General features: G+C 55.7%; 2 protein-coding genes across 4 annotated transcripts in view; one reads left to right on the top strand and one right to left on the bottom strand.

The window, feature by feature from the left end:
- Positions 1-6,553: 6,553 nt before the first annotated feature.
- On the top strand, positions 6,554-16,360 carry SNN (stannin). The gene is made up of 2 exons (XM_068968103.1): positions 6,554-6,615; positions 13,318-16,360. Exon 2 carries the CDS (start codon positions 13,400-13,402, stop codon positions 13,661-13,663), a length of 264 nt encoding a protein of 87 aa, XP_068824204.1. The 5' UTR covers positions 6,554-6,615; positions 13,318-13,399; the 3' UTR covers positions 13,664-16,360.
- A 130-nt stretch (positions 16,361-16,490) lies between these two features.
- TXNDC11 (thioredoxin domain containing 11) overlaps positions 16,491-19,734 on the bottom strand; it is a 58,555-nt gene continuing 55,311 nt past the window's right edge. For all 3 annotated transcript variants that reach the window (XM_068967344.1, XM_068967345.1, XM_068967346.1), the window contains one exon: positions 16,491-17,178. In XM_068967344.1, coding sequence (XP_068823445.1) covers positions 16,536-17,178 — 643 coding nt within the window. In that variant the 3' untranslated portion in view covers positions 16,491-16,535. The remainder of the gene's footprint in view (positions 17,179-19,734) is intronic.

The following is a 19,734-nucleotide window of genomic DNA, read 5'->3' as shown; positions in this document are numbered from 1 at the left end:
GAAAATAGAACAGTGGTTGCCAGGGGCTGTGGAGGAGGAAGAAACAAGGAGATAAAAAGGTCAAAGGGTACAAACTTTCAGTTACAAGAATAAGTTCTGAGGGTCTAATGTACAGCGTGCTGACTATTCGTTACCGTATACTTGAAAGTTGCAGCAGCTGCTGCTAAGTCACTTCAGTCGTGCCCGACTCTGTGCAACCCCATAGACGGCAACCCACCAGGCCGAACCCCCATCCCTGGGATTCTCTAGGCAAGAATACTGGAGTGGGTTGCCATTTCCTTCTCCAATGCATGAAAGCGAAAAGTCAAAGTGAAGTCGCTCACTCAGTTGTGTCTGACTCTTGGCGACCCCATGGACTGCAGCCTACCAGGCTCCTCCGTCCATGGGATTTTCCAGGCAAGAGTACTGGAGTGGGGTGCCACTGCCTTCTCCATGAAAGTTTCAGAGTAGGTATTAAACATTCTCACTCTGTGTATGTAGGTGCATACATATACACAGAGTTAACCATGTGAGGTGATGAACATGTTCATTATCTTGATCTGGGTAATCATTCCACCATGTGTGTGCATTAATATCTGCAGTTTCACACTGTGCACTTTAAATTATACAATTATATTTGCCAATTATTCTTCAATAAAGTTGAGGGAGAAATGGGAGAGGTGATGACACACAGAGGAGCAGGCATGTGAAGACAGAGGCAGGGATTAGGGTGATGTAGCTACAAGCCTCAGATTGCTGAGGATTGCTGGCAACCACCAGAAGCCAGGAGAGAAGCACGGAACACGTCCTTCCCTAGCGCCTTCAAAGGGGACGTGGCTCTGCCAGCACCTTGATCTAGAACTTCTAGCTTCCAGAGCTGTGAGAGAATAAACTTCTACTGTATTAAGCCATCCAGTTTGTGGGAATTTCTTCCAGCAGCCCTGGGAAGGTAATACACCCTTTCAATAAAGTTAGTAAGAAGAAGCTAACATTAAAAAAACAACATAAAAGGAGAAGGGGGGCGGCAGAGGATGGGATGGTGAGATAGCATCACTGACTCAACAGACGTGAATCTGAGCAAACTCCAGGAGATAGGAGCCTGGCATGCTACAGTCCATGGGGGTCCCAAAGAGTCAGAGGTGACTTAGCAACTGAACAACAACAACAACAACATAAAAATAGACTTGGAGATAAAACCACACAAGAGAGAAACCAGGGAGCAATGAAGACAGGACCCAGGGCGATGGGGATGACAAGGGGGATGGGATTGGGGAAACCTCCAGGCTGGACACTGGCCACTGTTAGGGTCCTAGCTTTTGATTAATGGGTTACATGGTGTGAATCATGTGATTAAAATAACTGCGGAAATTTTTAAGAAAATCAGGTCATGCAAGGACCAAAGAGAATACACCATGATCTGGGTTATGATTAGTCCATCATTCTCTGCACCTGAAGTTTGCTAATAAAATTACTTAAAATCAACAATAACAAAAAATTACTTAAAATAAAAGGGATTCCTGCACCACTGCCTTCTTCCATGTCTGTGACGTGGCCCAGCCCCCTCCCAGTCCCCACACTTCTCCCCTTACTGTCTTTCCCTTCTTCCCCAGCACATACACGGTCTGACAAGCCCTGCAGAGTACTCATTTCTGCGTTTATCATGTGTCTTCCCGTGAGGAATGAGGTTCCCATCTGATTCATGCCTGTCTCCCCAGGAGGGAGCACAGTGCTTGGCACAGAGGAGGTGCTCCATAAAGATCGGCTAAATCAATGAAAAAAACTGAGTAAATAAACGAAGGATTTGGTGAATGGGCAGTTAAGGGGCTCGGGTACTCAGGAGCATGTGTGTGTTTGGAGAGGTGGGTACCACACGTGGAAATACAGGACAGGCTTCAGGCGGGGAGCAACCTGGGGGCAGTCATGCCCTCCCCACTCCCCAAGACTGCCCCTCATCACGCTGATAACAGACCCCAGAAATGAAGACCAGAACCAACCCAGGTTCCTCTCAGCCAATGACAACCCAGCTGGACGCAGGAGCCCATGGGATGCCTCTGCCCCAGCCGGGGGCTCTTGTTTGGCACTGAAATAAGAGCACCGGGCTCCGAGCCACTGTGGGGTTCGCCTCTGGTGCATGCTCCACTTCACCCTTCCACCTGCCCCCATCTTCACCACTGCTAGCCCCCCTAACCATCTCTAGTTATTTCTATTACACTTTGCTTTAAATTCACCCACTTTTTTTTTTTTTTTCTCCCTGAAAAGACTGATTTAAAAAGGAACGGAGGGGGCTGAGGAAGGAATTCACTGGTGGTCCAGTGGTTGGATGTCCACCTGCCAATGCAGGGGATGTGGGTTCGGTCCCTGGTCTGGGAAGATCCCACACACCACGGGGCAGCTGGGCCCGTGCACTGCAACTACTGAAGCCTGCGTGCCCTAGAGCCTGTGCTCGGCAGCAGGGGAGGCTGTCATAGTGAGAGGCCCGTGCAGCACAATTAGGCAGTGCCCCTCGCTCCGTGCTGCAACTGGAGGGAGCCCATATACCTCAGCGAAGACCCAGCACAGCCAAAAATAAAAATAAAGAGCAAATTTTAAAAAAAAATAGTTAAAAAAAGAAAAAGGAATGGGGCAAGTTCCCTGGTGGGTCCAGTGGTTAGGACGTGGCACTTTCACTGTTATGGTGTGGGTTTTAGTCCCTGGCTGGGAACCTAAGATCCCATCAGCTTCACAGCACAGCCAACATAAATAAATACATAAAAAGAAATGGGTATGTCACTATCATAAAAGGAAAAGCAATATCTGGGCCAAAAATAGACAGTAACATAAACTGCAGAAAAACAACACGTTGTTCAATTCGAGATGGGAGTGTGGGTTGCCCAAGACTGTCAGCCTGAGGTTATAAGGTTATAAGGGGGCCGAGCCAGAGCTAGAGAGAGGCCAGAGAGATGTTATACCCACCGACCAGCAAGGGCTGATTTCTCTCCTTTGACCCAGATTGCTGGGTGACTCAGAGTTAGGTGACACCGTGTCTGTGTCCCACCTAACCTCGCCCTGCAGAACTCACCTCTCACCCTTTGCGGAATTGCCCTCTGGCCCAGCAGTTCTCTTCATGTTTAGGCCTGGAACCCTAACAGGCCCCACTGGAGTCTCCCTGGAGGCTGGCTGAGGCCTCTCTATTCCCTGGCAAGCCCCTCCCTTGTCCCAGCCCCTCCTGCGCCCCAAGGGAAGCGGGCACAGGGCCAGGCTGGCACAGGGCAGGCCCAGCTGGGCCCCAGCAAGCCCCAGGGAGCCAAGGCGAGCTCAGCCCTCGCCCTTAATTATCTTCCTGGCTAATGAGCATCTAAAAACCTCCCTGTCATCATCAGGAGGACCCCTGGGATGCTGGGAGCAGGGCAGTTCTACGGACCAGATGTCACCAACTGAGGGAGGTATTAGAACCCACCCCTTCCTGGAGAGAGGAAATGGGCTTGGGGAGGGGAGCTATACTTCTGTCTCTTTGTAGGGGAGAAAGCTAGGGTTGGGGCAGACAGTTAGGGTGGTGGTTAAGTTCAGGACTTGGCAGTCTACTGGGAGGGCTTGAATCAAGGCTTGGTGCACACCACCTGTGACCTTTAGCAAATGCACTAGCCCCTTGTGGCTCAAAGTGTGGTAACCAAACCATCACTACCACCCGGGGGCTTGTGAGAAATGCAGAACCTTGGGCCCCAACCTACTGAGTCAGAATCTACAACTTAACAAGACCCCCTTCCCAGATCATTTCTGTGCACATATGCTGCTCTGTGCCTCAGTTGTCCCATCTGTAAAATGGGGATTAAAATGGGTTCATGTATATGTAGTAGTGCTTAGAACACAGTTTGCTGCTCTTATTTATTCGTTGTTATTGTTATTGTTGAAGCAACTCACTCTGGGCAAGACAGATAGCTGGGCTATTCCCAGCCCCCAACCTTTCAGCACCCCAGAGGTGGGTTGTCCCTGTGAAGAACAAGAGCCCGAGGCTCACAGAAATGCAGTGATTTGCCCAAGATCCAAATGAGGAAGCCCAGGTTCACTCCCATACCGATCCAACCCCACTACTCATGTTAAGAGTGAATGAAGGACTTCCCTGGCAGTTCAGTGGCTAAGACTCCATGCTTCCAAAGCAAGGGGCACAAGTTTGATCCCTGGTCGGGGAACTAAGACCCCACATGCTGTGTGGCATGGCCAAAAAAATAAGTATTTTAAAAAAAAGTGAATGGAATTGTTTCCTCTGTACTAAACCCCTGTGGTGCTCACAACTGCCCTGTCAACTCCCTCACAATTGTCTTTGCTGTCACCCCCATTTTTCAGGCAATGAAACTGAGGGTCAGAGAGGTCAGGCTGCTTTTCTAAAGCTACCCGGTAGGAAAGGCTGCACTGTACCCAGACAGTTGATGCTCATCATCCATGCTATGCTATATCCCCCCATCACTATTTTTTCCTCCCAGAATCTTTCCCCCCAAAGTGTTCCTGAGTCCCTTGTCACCTTTTGGCCAACCCTGGCTCTGGGGCTCTGGGGCTCTGGGCCTGCCCCTCCCACCCGCTCACCACTAATGAGGTCTTTGGCTACTTGAGGCTGGGACCACAGAGGCCGCTGAAACTGACTCTGTGGGAAGAACTTGTTTCCTTTCACCCGGGGCTCCCAGGTGTGGCTGACCGGGCAGGAGCCTTTGAGGGTGGTGCCGGGCCAACTCAGGAGTAGGAGCTGTGTTGAGCTGTCTGGCTCTGGCCTCTGGGGAGCTGGCCTGGAGCTGAATGCCCCTCTGCCTCTTTGTCTACTCTCACTTAACCTCCAGCTCACCTCCTGGGCCTGGCCTCTTGGCTAGGGTGCAACGGGGTCAGACCTGGAGGTCTGCAGTCTGCCCATTCATTCCTTCCTTCAGACAAGCACGTATCATATACTCTTGTAAATGTACAATTTTGCAGTGCACAGGCTAGAACATAACATACAGCACTGGGTGGAAATCAGGGAGGGCCCTCTGAAAGATGGAGTGGAAGAACGTTTCAGCTGAAGGAAACAGCACAGGCAAAGGCCCAGAGGTGGGAAACAGCATGGTGCATTTGAAGCAGGAAGACACCAACCCGGAGTGGATGGAGCAGAAAGAGCGTGGTGACTATGGCCTTGAGAGTGGGGGCCCTCCATCTTCTCCCAGAGGGCTCTGCTTTTTTTTTTTTTAATTTATTTTTGTCTATGCTGGGTCACTGTTCCTGCCCAAGGGTTTTCTCTAGTTGCAAGGAGTGGGGGTGATTCTCTAGTTGTGCTTGGGCTTCTCAAGCGGTGGCTTCTCTTGCTGCGGAACATGGGCTCGAGGGCGCACAGGCTCAGCAATTGCAACCCATGCGCTCAGTACTTGGGGTGAGGGGGCTTAATTGCCCCACAGCATGTGGAGTCTTCCGGGACCAGGATTGAACTGTCCCCTGCATTGGCAGGTGGATTCTTAACCTCTGGACCACCAGGGAAGTTCCAAGGACTCTGCTTGAGACTGGAAAAGACATTTCCAGACAAGACGACCAGTTCTCAGGATGAGGTGCTCCACCTGCCCCCTCCTACCTTGCAAGCGAGAGGCAGTAGTCCAGGGAACTTTGGCCACAGAGGCCTTGAAGGACCCACTCTTGCCCCTCTTACAGCCAGCTGGCCACAAGGGGAAGGAGTGTCCTCTTCCTTGACTGCCTTCCTGGGTGGACAAGTGGACTGACTGGCACTCATTCCCAGGGCAAACAGGCCTGGCCTCCAATCCTGTCTTTATTATATGTGGGCTGTGGTACTTCAGTTCTCTGAAATATCAACTGCAAAATGAGCAGCTCTTCCTTTCCCAGTTGTCTCCATGAAGCGTGTTGAGAGGAGAGCACAGGGCCTAGCGCTGGGTGAGGCCTAATCGCGGGGGCTATTACGTTCAGTAACCATGATTAAAAGAGGCCAAAAAGGCTGCAAATCCTGTTTCAGCCCGCAGCAGAATGAGAGCTCTCTTGAGGTCAGGGTCCTTGCTTGTGTTCGTGGTTATTCCAGCCACCACTGGTACAGCCAATGTACATGGTTGGCGTTCCACAAACGTCGAATGAATGGATGGATGATGCAGTAATGAACTAATTAATAAACGAGTGAATGACCAGCTCCTGCCCCGAGGGAGGACTTGTAACTCAGGGGTCCTGCCTGTCTTTTGTCTTGCCGGGGCACCTTGCCACACTCTTACCTGCTCTGAGCCTCAGTTCTCCCCTCTGTTTGCTGGCGGGAGTAAGGGAAGCCTCTGGGGGCTGGGGGCGGGGGTTCCGGGCACGGGGGCCCCCGCACCGACCCGCGCCCAATCGCCGTGCGCCGAGGCCGAGCCCGCCTCCCGCCCCCAGTCCTGCCAGCTGCGCGCAGCCCCCGCCCCGCCTGGGCGGCCCGCCTCGCGCCACGTGACCCCGCCCCGGCCAGCCCCGCCCAGTCGTCCAGGCGCGGGCTCCCATTGGCTACTCAGGGAGGACCCCGCCCCCTTCGGGGGCGGAGCCGGAGACGCCCCGCCCGCCGCAGAGCGGGGCTCCTGCGTCCGGACGGTGCGCGGCGGCCGGACCGGGCTGGCGGGCGGGCGGAGCCGGGCCCCCGGGGCTGCTGCGGGGCGATCGGGCCAGGCTGCGGACGGCGCCATGGTGAGCGGAGCCGGGAAGGGCCGGGGAGGAAGCGGGTGCCGGGTGCTCGGGCCCGGCGGGGCCCTGCAGAAGGGGAAGGGGCGGCCCCGCCTGGGGTTGGGGCGCGCTGGAAGACTCGGTCGCGGGCTGGGGGTCGCTGCAGCGGGGGAGGGGCAACCTGGGCGAGGGGCGCGGCTTCGGGGGGAGGGTCTGTTCCAGGGGGCCGCGCCCGCGGGCGGGGGTTCTTTGTCCGCTGCGCTGCGGAGAGATCCGGACAAAGGAGGCGGCGCGGGGCGGCGGCGTCGGCTTTGCAGGGAGCGAGTGTACCCCCCCAACGCAGTGGTTGCCCCTCACCGCGGCCCGCAGTTCGGCGCCCCAGGCTGGCCGCGGGGCTCCTCGGGACACTTAGAGATTTTCAAAAATTAACAGGAGGCGGGGATCCTGGCAGCCTTCGGGGTGGTCAGGAGGATAGGAGGGGGGTAGGAGAGGGGGTCCTGGCGACGTCTGGCGCCCACTTCGCAGGTGGGGAAACTGAGGACGGGCTGCGACGTTTGGTGCCCAGTTTCGTCGGCGGTGACTGCGCGGCGTGGGCATGACTGGGTCGCGTGGTCCCGCGTCCCCCAAGCTCCCTCCCCCAGTCAAGCCGACTGGAATTGCTTCTCCAGCTGTCGTTCCCCCTCCAGTTGTCCCCCCACCCCGGGCCTCGTCCCTTCCTCTCTCCAGCCTGTTCTTAGCTCTTTGGTAGAGGCGGGGAGACGACGGAGTCGCCTGGCAGGGTTAAATGAGAGGGTGCGTGGAGTGCGCCTGGCATCGCCTGGCATCGCGCCTGCACGTCGCCGGCGCTTGGCACGCGGGAGCTGCCCGGGTGCTTGTCATCCCTGTGTCCCCAGCATAGAGCCCTTGGCCCCAGTCACCCAGACTGCTCTGCTGGGGGCGGACTGGGCTTCACCTGTCCCCCTTGGCCCCTCAGGCATGGGAGCAGGGGAGATGGGGGTCAAATAATATGCCATTTGAGTGTCAGAGTTGAAATCCCAGATTCTGGATCCAGGGCTGCCTGGGTTTGAATCCCTGCGCAGTTACTGTTGAGCTGTGTGACCTTGGGCAATTGACTTAACTTCTCTGAGCCATGGACTCTTGAGGCTGAGAGATGATCTGTGTGAAGTGTTTAGCCCAGTGTCAGGCACAGAGTAATCACTGCCAACTTCTGTCAGGCATCTACTGTTATTACCAAAGTTGTCCAGCAAGTGGGCTTACCTCGGGGCAGCCTGTGAGAATGACCAGTGGCTGATTCACAGGGCGCGGGCATAGGAGACCGAGACTGACCTTGGGGCAGTCCCTGGGACTCTAACTGCGCCAGCTTCCTCTTCTGCACAGGGGAACCTAGATGGTTCTGGTGCGAATTTCCCCTTCAGGAGGACCGTGGTCTAATGGGTGGGTGGTGGAAGGTGAAGTGACACTGGACGCAGAGCTGGGCACAGCACAGTTAATCTCTCATCCGCATCGCCACTGTTCTCGCCCTGGCTCGTCGAGGGCAGTGACCTGTGTGATGCTCCCTTGGGTCCGAACCCTGGCTCAGGCCTGGCACAGAGCAGATATTCCACTTGCCCCCTTGACGTGCCCCACCCTCCCCACCTGTCCTGTGTTCCTCATCAGAAACTGGGCAGGAAATGTTTCCAGTTTGTGAACTGGGGTCCCCCGAAGAGACAGAGCAGGGTTTGTTGGGACACCTAAACAGATGGCTCTGTCGGGGGAAGGGGCATGGCTTAACTGTGCGGAGGTGGTTGGTCCCCTGTAAGCAGGACAGTCCCAGAAGGTAGCAGCTGCAGGGCGGAGCTAGCTAACCTGTCTAGCTGGGCCGGGTAACACTTGTGATGGTGCCCAGTTAAGCGAGAAGAAGGTGGCAGCATGTCCCCTAAGGAAGCTGCTATTTGTGGCACTGGGCCGGGACCAGGTTTTGTACCCTTCTGGGAACAGGTCCTTTGGAGAGGGGGTGCTGTGAGGGGCCACCCTGAGGTTTCACTGTCCTCCCTGTGACATCCAGGAAGGTGTGGGGCCTGGCGACACACAAACCTGGTGGTTCCAGAGTCCTGTTGTCACATTTCTGATCACTTCTCAGCCTCCCCACAGCCTGGCTGGTGAAGTCAGGTCTCGTTCCCATTTTGCAGGCTGAGAAACTGAGGCCATTGCTGGGCAACTTGCTTGGCTGAGTCATAGTAGCTCCTGATATTGAGTGGAGGGATGGGGTGAAGAAGGGGACTCGCATTGAATCTGTTCTGTTGGAGGCTGAGGCTCCACTAGGCCTGGGGGTGGTGCAGGGACCTGCAGAGTTGGGTGAAGGCTTCATTTTGGAGTTCCCTGAAGAGGCAGGGGTGACATATGCAACCTTACACTGAGGAAGACCTAAGTTGTGGGCCTCTTGAGGCCAGCAGGACAGTGGGAGATGCCTGGCTTGCTGGTGGCCGAGGCAGGGACAGTCCTTAAAACCCACTGGTGGATGGTGGGGGGCCGGGGTGGCACGCTCAAACAGGTGGCGTCTGCAGGCACTGGGCTTTTACATCTTGTTTTTCCAGGAGCAGTGAGTGAGATGCCAGGGAGGTGGAGCGGGAAGGCGGAGGGAGGGCGGAGGATTGGCACTGTGTGTTTGGGGATCCAAATGGCCTTGGGCTTCCAGCGCCAGCCTCCCTCCTGACTAAGGGAGCTGGCAAGGAGCTGCTGCGGAGGTTGGGGGGAGCATGGCCGGTCGCCCACCCCTAGAGTGCCTCGGCTGTGCGCTGGCTCCCAGGCTGGCCTGCCCCTCTTCCCCTGCACTTGGAAGCCCCTGCCCTTTATTCTTCTGGGCCCCACTTTTGGGTCCCATCCTCCATGTTTCTACCTGGGATCACTCTTGGATAATCCGCTCAAGCTCCCCACGCTTTAGTTTCCCCACATGTGAAACTCAGATGGGAACCCTGAGCAGCGCTAGTTGCCAGCTTGTTAGGAGGATCAGATGATGGTGTAGAATAAAGTGTTAACCACTTGGATGAGTGTGCTGAAGGGGTCCAGATTTCCCACGCACCATTCTGGGCATTTACCCAGCCTGTGAGCCTCTCTGTCCTGCCCTGTGCCCTTTCCTAGCTCAAGGTGAGGGGTCAACTGACTTGCAGGAGACAGCTTAGCTTAGCAGGAGGGAAGCCCAGAGGAGATGGAGCCATCGGTAGGGTCCAGCCCAGGCCGTGAGGGTTGCGGGGGGGAACTGGCCGGCTTCAGGTTGCTCTGAGATCTGCATCTCGGTGACATTTTCCCTTCCCCACAGCCTGTGTGGGGACAGCTGCCCCTCCAGGGGCTCAGGTCAGGCCTGCCTGGGACCCACCCCCACGCTCAGGCTGCAGCCTGTCCTTCCTCCTTGGTAGCTTTGAGATTCGGGGGCGTTCAGGGATAGGAGCTGCCGAGGCCAGCTGCCTAGGACTGCTGCTTCCCCTGAGCTTGAAGTGGTGGTCAGCAGACAAGTATTGAGCACCTGCTGTGTGCTGGTGACAGGGCTGGGGCTCCAGCAATGGGCAGGATGGATGCACCCTCCTCCAGGCTCAGAGCCCACTGCGGGAAGGAGTTGGCAGCCAGGGAAACACCTTTCCTGACCCAAGAGAATGTCAGGTAGGGGGGCGGTGTTGGGCATCTGGAGCCTGGGGGGTCTGGGGAGACCGCCCCCGCAAGAGGCACTTCTGAGAAAGTTCTGTCTGATGGGAAACAGCCAGTCATGGGACGTGCAGGGAAGAACACTGCAGGCAGAAGGAACGGAAAGTGCAGAGGCCTTGGGGAGATAGGCAGAGGCAGGAGGGTGTGAAGAAGCTGGGGAGGCAGGGAAATTCGGATTCTCTGCCGGTACTGGGGGAGGGCTCTGAGCAGGAGATGACGCGACCAGATTTTGTAAAAGATGGGTTCTCAGGAAGTACTTGCGGAGGGAATGAAGTAATAAACACACACGTTTGGGGGTGGGGGAGGGAACTCCGGCCAGGTGTGACTGTGGCCTGGTCACCTGGCTTTGTGCTCCCTCGAGGGAGATACTCAGACCTGGCTTTGCCCCCTCCTCCTGGCCTGGGGTGCGGGGGGGCGTGGGGAGGGGCAGAAGACAGGGTTTAAAGGTCACCGCCTCTCTCGGAGGGTCCCTTGGAGCTGGGGCTGCCTCTCTGGTTCTCCCCCAGGACTCTGGGGGCACTTCCTGGGCTCCCCAGCTGGTTTGGCCCCTGGGGTCCCCATCCTCAGGTTTTTGCTGCCATTGTTTGATTTCTGACTTCCTGTCCCCGAACCCACTCCCTACCCCCCAGTCCCCAAACACACACACTTCCTCTTCCGAACTGATACTGACTTCCCTTCCTGTTCAAGAACCCAGGGTGGGGGCAGGCACCCCAGCAGGCGCTGGACACCCAGGAGGGCGAGTGGAGAGGGCAAGGTGGAGAGGGACTGGCAGCTCGGTGTGCTCCCAAGTGGGAGGAGAGCACGGGGGTTGGGACGGGTTTACCCGGTGCTACCAGCAGGCTCTAGTGGGGGTGGGGTGGGAGGAGGGCTCACCTGTCCTACCTGGAGGCCTGAGCAGGGTTGTGGAAGCTGATGGCAGCCCTGATGGTGGCACGGGAGAAGCCGGGAGGACATGCCCTGGGCAGCACAGAAGTGTGCGGGGCCACCCCTGGAGCAAGTATGCCAGCCTGGTGCTGACACTGAAGCCAGGGTGGCAGACTGAGATGGGTGCCCTGAAGGGAGGGAGGGAGGGAGTGCAAGGCGCAGGACCAAGGGGGCTTCCTGGCCTGAGGGGTCAGGAAGGCTCCCTGCCTGGGCTGGAACTAACCAGGGCAGGGTTCTCAGCCTCCGCATGATGTTTGTTTGGGACCGTTGTCTGGGGAGCCATCCCCAGCAGTGGGGGAGGTTTAGCAGCACACCTGGTCTCTATCCAGTTGGCACCAGTAGCAACCCCACCCCCACCCCGCACCAGTTATAACCAAAAATGTCTCCAGACATTGCCACATGTCCCCTGGGGGGCATGCCTGTCCCCACTTAAGAACCATTGAGCCAGGGTTAGGGGAGCAGAGCATTTGGGCAAAGGCCTGGAGTGAAGGGAGGTGGGGTCAGTGGGAGATGAGCAGGGGCTGGGGCTGCTTCGTGTCGGATTCCAAAGGTCACTGTAAGGACCTAGGGCCTTTCTGCTGCGTGGCGGGACACTGGCCGCAGTGGTCCAGGTGGACCAGGGAGCCCGTTGAGAGTGATGACAGCAGCCTGGCCCAGGAGGTGGTAAGAAGGGCACAGACTCCAGGTGTGTCGCCCCCTCCAGCCCCAGACCCCTCTGCCACTGTGGCGGTGGGAGCAGGGCAGGAATTTTCTCAAGGCCTGGTCCCTGGACAGACTCAGGGACGTTGACTTTGCTGCCCAGAACGTGGTCCTGGGGTGGAGGTGGGGGGAACTCCTTAGTGTGGAGGAGAATCATTGCTAATTAAGGCTGTCATTGCTCAAGGACAGCACTCCATCCTGTTTGGAGGGGACACCTTCCCCTTCCAGCGCTGTCCACCTGCACTGATGTCAGTCTTCTCCAAAATAGCAGCTTCAGACAGCTGAGCACTGGCCCTGTGCCCAAGGCGCCCCGGGCTCTCCTGCACCCTCACGACCACCTGGCTGTAACTATTATTTGCTCCATGTGTGGTCATGCAGGAGACGTTAAAAAGGGCTCAGTCTGGGACCCAGGGGAGCCACCACCTCCAACCTCAGGGGGCTGTCCCTGCCTGCCCCTCCTCTACCCGACCCAAACCAGCTGATCTCCACTGGCTGCATGTGGAATCTTCCCAGACTAGGGATCAAACCCCCTCAGCTCCTCACGCTTGCTAGCGGACCCTCCTGCCTTCAGAACCTTAGCAGATGGTGTTCCACTGCCAGGAATGCTTTTCTCCAAGGGCTGACCTTCCCGCATGTCCCAGCATCACCTCCCAGGTGTCTGTCACCTGCCTCACCCAGTTTAACCTGGTGGCACCTGGTCCCCTGTGTTCCCAGTGTGACTTTCCTGCATTTGTAGCAACAGGTGTGTGGCATATTGACCTGTCTGTAGTCTGGCTCCTGCACTAGACGCTGAGCCCAGTGAGGGCAGAGGCCGGTCTGTTCCGCTTCCCCTGTGCCCCCCTCAAAGTTCCCAAGCCAGGGCAGCTACAGCTCCTTTGGGAGCAAAGGCTGTCACTGACTGCACCCTCTCACAGGTGTACCGGAAGGCTCGCTGAGCTGTATACTTCCCCCGTCGGGGCTGATGTCATTTCCCTGCTTTCGAATCCCTCGTCTCTGGCTGTCTCGAAGCACTGGCTCCTTTCGTCTGTGAGCACTTACTAAAACACCCAGTGGTGCTGGGTTTCTAGAACATCCATTCACCCGGAACAGACGCTCTTTCAGCCTCCACCATGGTGGGGTCACAGGTCTTGGGTGCTGCCTCTCCTGTCTCTGCCTCTCAGGTTCCCTGCCTGAGCGCGGGTGACTGGCTGGCTGGTAGCAGAGGCACTGAAGGTATTAAATGGAAGTAGCTGGGGTGAGCAAAGAACGCTGGTGGCATCATGAGCCAAAAAAACCAGCAAACGCCACCCGGCCTGTTTTTCACTAGGATGAGGGCGGGCCGGTCAGGCTTACGAACTGATTAAAAATAGACCCAGTGGAAGACCCAGCGAGAACGTGTGAGCTGCCAGGGTCCCCAGCAGTGTCCCATCGTCTTGCTTTGTCTTTCAGGGCTTTCGGGTCCAGCCTTGCTGAGCTGTCCCCACACGAGACCTTCCTGCGGAGCAAGCCCCTGCCCCTACAAGCGCTGACCATGTCTATTATGGACCACAGCCCCACCACGGGAGTGGTCACAGTCATCGTCATCCTCATTGCCATCGCTGCCCTGGGGGCCTTGATCTTGGGCTGCTGGTGCTACCTGCGACTCCAGCGCATCAGCCAGTCAGAGGATGAGGAGAGCATCGTAGGGGATGGCGAGACCAAGGAGCCCTTCCTGCTGGTGCAGTACTCAGCCAAGGGACCGTGCGTGGAGAGGAAGGCCAAGCTGACCCCCAACGGCCCTGAAGTCCACGGCTGAGCCGGGATGCGGAGGCTCCTGGGCCCATTTGTAGCCAGCCGGGAGAGGCGCAGGAGAGGCGAAACCACAGACATGCCTCCGCCTAAGAGGAAGGGTTGACACTTGCTGGCATGGCCTCGCCAGGCTTCATCATCGCATGCACTGACTGCCAGGGTCCCAGTGGTCCCAATCCGGGGCTCGCTGGCCCTGGGCAACCCCTCGGCGTCCTGGTGGGACTGCCCATTGCAGGCAGTGGGCAGACCTGACCTAGCTGGGGCTCTCGGCCCCGCAGCGCTTTTGTTACTTGAATGTTTAGCTGAGCCTGTTTTTGATGGAGCTACTACTACTGTAATGCGTGAACTCACAAGCCTGTGAACTGTAAATAGGCCCCGGAAGCACGTGCTTAAGCCTCTTTTGCTGATTTTTTAAAATATCGCGTGTAGAGCACATGGGACTGTCTGAACTAGGGCTGAGCTGAGTCAAGGCAGTGGGGAAGGGTGGTTTTAGACGTGTAAGGCCCACATGGCACTTGGCAGGGGCCTCTGATACACGTGTGTGTTCGTAGAGGAGGTGACATGTCTGTTTTAAGCCTCACAGCGGACCCTTCGGGGTGCCTTGGTGGTTTGCTTTGTGAGCGATGAATGAGAGCGGGGGCGCCATCCGCCCCCGTGCCCCGCCCCGCTAGCTCCTGGTAGATGAGGTCGTTAAATGGCTGTTCCCTGTTGCTGGTGGAGCGATTGCAAGGAAGCTGCTGCGGCTGCTTGGGAGCCGGTGAAGGACGAGTCAGGGCACGAGTCCCGAGGCTGCCAGGCGTCCCAGTGGCAGAGCAGTTTCTGGCCCCCGTGGTCTTGAGCATGCTGGGCGCCCCGCCCCCCACCCGGCTTTACTGAGCGCTGGCTTCCCTGGAAAACACCAGAGCTGCCGCCTTCACCCGCATCCGAAACCCAGCTGGCCCAGGAAGGGGAGACAGTGGCGGTTTTAGTTTGTTGTTGTATTTAATATTTTCTGCACTGGAGGGGGGCGGGGCTTAGTTTCCCCCGTTTCTCCCTCCTGCCCTTTTCACAGATCTGCTTCCTTTCCGCTCAGATTCCCACCCACCTGCTCGATTTCACTGTCCTCAGCGGGCCACCGACAAGGAGGGTCCCCTGACGTTGCTCTGAGTGTGCCCACTGTCGTTTCTTGGGTGCCTGAGGAAGCAGGAGCCCCGAGCAGCCTGTATTTCATTGAGCAGGTAGGGGGAGAAGGGGCTTAAGGTTCAAGACTTGGTTTTTGCAAAGATGAGGAGCTGGATGGCTATCGACACCCCCCTACCCCTCGCCCCTCCATGGTGTCCCTTGTGTAGACTTCAGTGAACTCGGGCTTTTAATCACCACTGTAAACAGTCTTAAGCGATGATTAGATGGTTATTTGTGTGTGCATCCTTGGGAATAAACTGGAGGCCAGCCCTGGCAGAGCTTTGGAGCACTGGCCCCCAGTACTTGAGCCTCCTGCCACAGCAGAGGCGGGGAGCGCCTGGCTAACCTCAGGCTGCCCCCACCCCATCAGAGCTCCCCGCTCCTTGAGCTCTGGCCTCCTGGGCATGCTGAAGGCGGCTCCTCTGGCCTCATCCAGATCTCCCCTGAAAGTGTGTTGAACTAATCCAACTTTCTAGAACCCCTAGGAGGGAGCTTAGGGAACACCTCTCTTAGCAGTGTACCCCTCAATTAAGGGTCCAGCCTTAAATGATAGCTAGCGGGGAGGGGAGGGGTAGCTAGTTAAAAGACAATTTGAGCCAAAAGCAGGATTGAGACAGCACAGGAGGCCACTGAGGGATCCTTAGAAGGTGGCCGGGCTTTAGAGCAGGGGAGAGGCTGCCTTTGGTCCCCACCCAGGGATGGCCAAGTGTGAGACTGGACACCAGCAGAGACAGGACACAGTGTGGGCTGGAGGGGGCTGTCAGAGGTTCTAAAGGGGTCAACTGGAAGGTCAAGGAGGTGTGCTTTCTAACAGGATGTAAAACTGGGGCAGGTGTGGGGGTGTCTGATCCACTCCCCTCGCATTTCAGAGCTTCGGGCTTTCTACCTCTACTTTCTGCAGCTGGCGGTCAGCAGCTGAGGCTGTCTGTCCTTCCCCCAAGTAACCGAAGCACTTGCATTTTCAAGTCCCTGAGCCTGACTCCGAAAACGACCACCGCTTGACTGTCAGGCTTCCCCCGAGCTTCTTACCATGCCCATGCAGTTTCAGTTTTGAGAACATGAAGTGTCATTTTCTCCTTAGTTTCACTCTTGGGGGGGGGTCCTTATCCGTTGACATCTATGCCTCTTGCACCAGGCGTATCAGCATGGTGTCAGTGCCAGGTCAGAGGCACAGTGGGGCATTAGTGGGGTGTCTAGGCTAAGTGGAAGGGCCCACAGGACTGGTGACCAACCACACAATAGCTCTCACTGTTCTTTGTCAATAGCTACTTTTTTTTAGCAGAGACACCAGAGCCACGCACTCCAATGGCTCAGTTAAGTTATGACCTCTCATTGAATTCTTTCTGAATAGCCCAACTGTTGCGTCCAAGTTTCCTGACTTGTCAGTCAGGACGTTAGCTTTTCATCCTGCGTGTCATGGCAGAGGCAACAGGAGGGGGATGGGGAGGGAACTCCAACACTGAGCCACTGAAACAGGGACTAACTTTTCTGACGAATCTTCACATGGACTGTGCTACTGTTTTTGTCTCAAAGCTACCAAGTTTGTGCAATAAGTGGAGGGGATGTCACCCCTGTTCAATAAAAGCTGAATGACATTCAAGTTGATTTTCTAGACCACTGAGAAAATCTTTATTTACAATAAATTTCAATAAAATTTGCATAAATATATTCCCAATGTACAGTTTTCTCCTTTGATTTCTTCGTGTTATTTTCCAAAGTCAGTCTGTCCGATTCTCGGGGCTCCCCTCGGAGGCCAGCGTGGAGCTGACGTTGGCAGGCAGGGGTGTGCTGGCGGGCAGCCGGGGGGCACCTGGGGGCTCGGGGGGCTCTGAGTGTGCCTTGCTCGGGGGCATGCGGTCGTCCGCCCCGTCCCTGCCCTCCAGCTTCCGCTCCATGGTGGCCACCAGGATCTTGAGCCACGTGTTCTCAGTGAGGAGGGTTTCTGAGGCGTCAGCCAGCTCCTGGAGCTTGCGGGCTACCTCGTCAAGCTCCCGGGTCTTATGCTCGTACAGGGCCCGCAGCTGCTCGCTGTGCAGCCGCAGCAAATCATGCTGCCGCTCCAGCGTGTGCTGCTGCCGGAGCAGCCGGTGCTCGTCTCTGCGTGCGCTGGCGAGCCGGGCCTCCACCTGCACCTGCGCCCGCTGCAGGGTGCCAATCTCTGCCCGCAGCTTCCGGATCTCTCTCTCCAGGTGGGCGATGTGCCCCTGCTGCAGGACTGCCTCGCTCTGAAGACACTCTGCAGCAGGAGGCCCAGCCAGGTTCCGAGGCGCGGAGGCCGGGTCTGAGTGATGCAGGATGAACCGCAGCAGGTTGGGAAGGGTGATGGGAAGGTCTTCAGGGTATTTCACACTTAGGTCCTTTCTGGGGAGAAAGGGGGAAGGAGTCAAAGATCAGAGAGCCAGGCCTATGTTCTTAGTCCAAAACCAGGCTGCCAGCGAAGGTCAAGCTGCTGTTTCCTACCAAAAGGAAGTCTGCACGGAAAATGTCATCCGGAAAAAAATGTTCTACACATGAGGATGTGCTGGTTCTGTAATTAAAGTGGTTTATCTCAAAGGTGTGTCTGCTCCTGAGGACAAAGAGCTCGGACTCTGTGTTCCAGGAAAGATAAGAGCTCCCAGGCCTAAAGCCAGTGGTGTGTCAGGACGAGTGTCCTGGGGCCTGATCGCCACCATATCATTCTTGTGGCCATCAGCAATGCTTGCTGAGATGGGGAAAACCTCCAACACAGCCTGGCTCTTCAGCAAGCATTTATTACACATTATCTGAGCAAGAGTTCTCAACTGGAGTGACTATCCCCAACCCTTTGGACAGTGGGCAACACGTAGAGATACATTTTATTGTCACAATGGGGAAGGTGTTACTGGAGCCCCACCCTTGACAGACAGATTGAGGGGCTCTGAAGAATGAAGGTCGCCCAGCCCTAAGAAAAGACAAAAGGTGTTGTATCAAAGGGTAGCCCTTTCCCTATGAAAGAAAGATCACAGGGAAATTAAAAGCAGATATGCCCCATTTTATGTTTATGGAAAATTTCAGGTAAATGGAATAATTTTTTTAAAACTTTGGGGGTAAGCACATAACCACATCTTCCTTTAAAGCATAGTTTCCTTAACGTGTAAGCTTTCTCCACTGGGGCCTCCCAGCCATTCAGTCGACAGCTGAGAACATCCTGGCCCCTGTGAAGAGCGGGCGAGGATGGGCAAGCAGAGATTGGATCTGCCCCCAAGTTCTGCAGCACAACCTAATCTTCCAGGACACAGCAAATGTGAACCATCCCCAGCAAAAAGCTTAGTGTGTGTTCCTGGGGACACAGCACAGAAAATGACACTGGTAAGCAAGCTGTTTTTCAGTATCTGGAGCAATCTCCATGAACCTACCTGAAGGCTGTGCTAACTCCTTAAGCATCAAGGACACAGAGCGTCAACAAGTTGCTTCCCAAATGGTAATCGTTTTGCAAGAGTGGTGGTAAAGGTCCCACTGTTTATCTGACTCTCCTGGAAGTTCACCAAGAGCACGCGTATGCACCTCTAGCACGTAATAAAAGGCCAAATGCAAATTGGCCAATGGGCTATAATACAGAAGGAGGGTGGGCTGCTCCTCTAAAGAAGCGAGGTCCTTCCCCAGGGGCCATGCTAGAGTGGACCCCCTCCTACTTCTAATGTGCTGGCCCAGGGCCGGGCCAGAGCACCTGCCTTGTGAAAGGTCACACAGAAGACATGGTGGAACAAGAGTGGCTTTGAGATGCCCCTGAGTGGGAAGGTGGCCCTGCAGGAGAAGGAGGAGGCCCAGGCTGCACACTGCGGCAGAGGACAAGCTCTCTCCTACAATTTCATTTTCATGATTATTAAGTCCAACGTGCTCATTGAGGGTAATTTGCAGAGGGTGTAAAAAGCACACAAGAGGCATTCACCACTTGTAAGCCTCACTCCTGCAAAACCATCACCATCAACCCCTTGATACCTTCCCTTCTGCACGTATTTCAACCCAGTGCACGTGTAAATTTCTATTTTACCAAAACGCATACGCACTTTGACATTCTCTTCACGGAAGATAAGCATGTGACTGTGAGGACGGTCTTACTGCATGCTGTCAGCCTTTTCGTGTCCTCTTTTGCAAGCTGTCAGCTCTCTGCCCATCTACCTTCTGAGTAAACTGAATACTCACCTTGGACCAGCTAGTAAGGAGCTTATTCACTTCTGATTACCATTTCTTTTTAGGAAATAAGAAAAAAATTCTGTTCTGGGCTGCCCTGGTGGCTCAGTAGTAAAGAACCTGCCTGCCAATGCAGGGCACACGGGTTCGATCTCTGATCCAGGAAGATGCCACATGCTGTGGAGCAGCCGGGCCAGAGCACCACAACTACTGAGCCTGTGCTCTAGAGCCAGGGAGTGCCAACTACCGAGCCCACGTGCCCTAGAGCCCAGGCTCTGCCACAGAAGCAGCCACCGCAACGAGAAGCCCGCACACTTCACCTGGAGAGGAGCCCCTGCTCGCCGCAACTAGAGAAAACCCGCATGTCTCAGCGCACAGCCAGAAATAAATAAATAAATATTTTATTAAAAAGGAAGTTTCCATTCCAGGGCAGTAAGACTTTGGTTCTCAAGCTCTCTCTGTTTAACTAGAACTGGACAGTCTTCTCTGTTCAGTATCTACTTCCTTGACTTTTCAATTCAGGGAAACAAGAAGGGGCTGCAGCACCCTTCCTGCAGGGCATGAGCGACTCCCTTGGGCGGCCTCAGAGCAAAAAGCGCCCAACCCACACACGAAACCATCTAGCTGCTGGGAACGCCTTCGTGCAAAGGCATGTGCTGGGGGTTAGGACTTCACCGCTTTTTCAAACTAGGCTTGAAATTTGAAAATTGAGGTGTTAAACTTCACCTCTGTCCCACACAAGGTGAAATTGCTTGTGTCATTGTCCAT

This window comes from Capricornis sumatraensis, chromosome 3, assembly GCF_032405125.1.
Source record: "Capricornis sumatraensis isolate serow.1 chromosome 3, serow.2, whole genome shotgun sequence".
Classification (NCBI taxonomy): Eukaryota; Metazoa; Chordata; class Mammalia; order Artiodactyla; family Bovidae; genus Capricornis; species Capricornis sumatraensis.
The sequence above is the reverse complement of the archived record's forward strand: the minus strand, read 5'-3'. Positions and strand labels throughout refer to the sequence as shown.

What these genes read in the sequence shown, in the direction of transcription:
- SNN (XM_068968103.1), top strand. Translation starts at nt 13,400, where the DNA reads ATGTCTATTATGGACCACAGCCCCACCACGGGAGTGGTCACAGTCATC.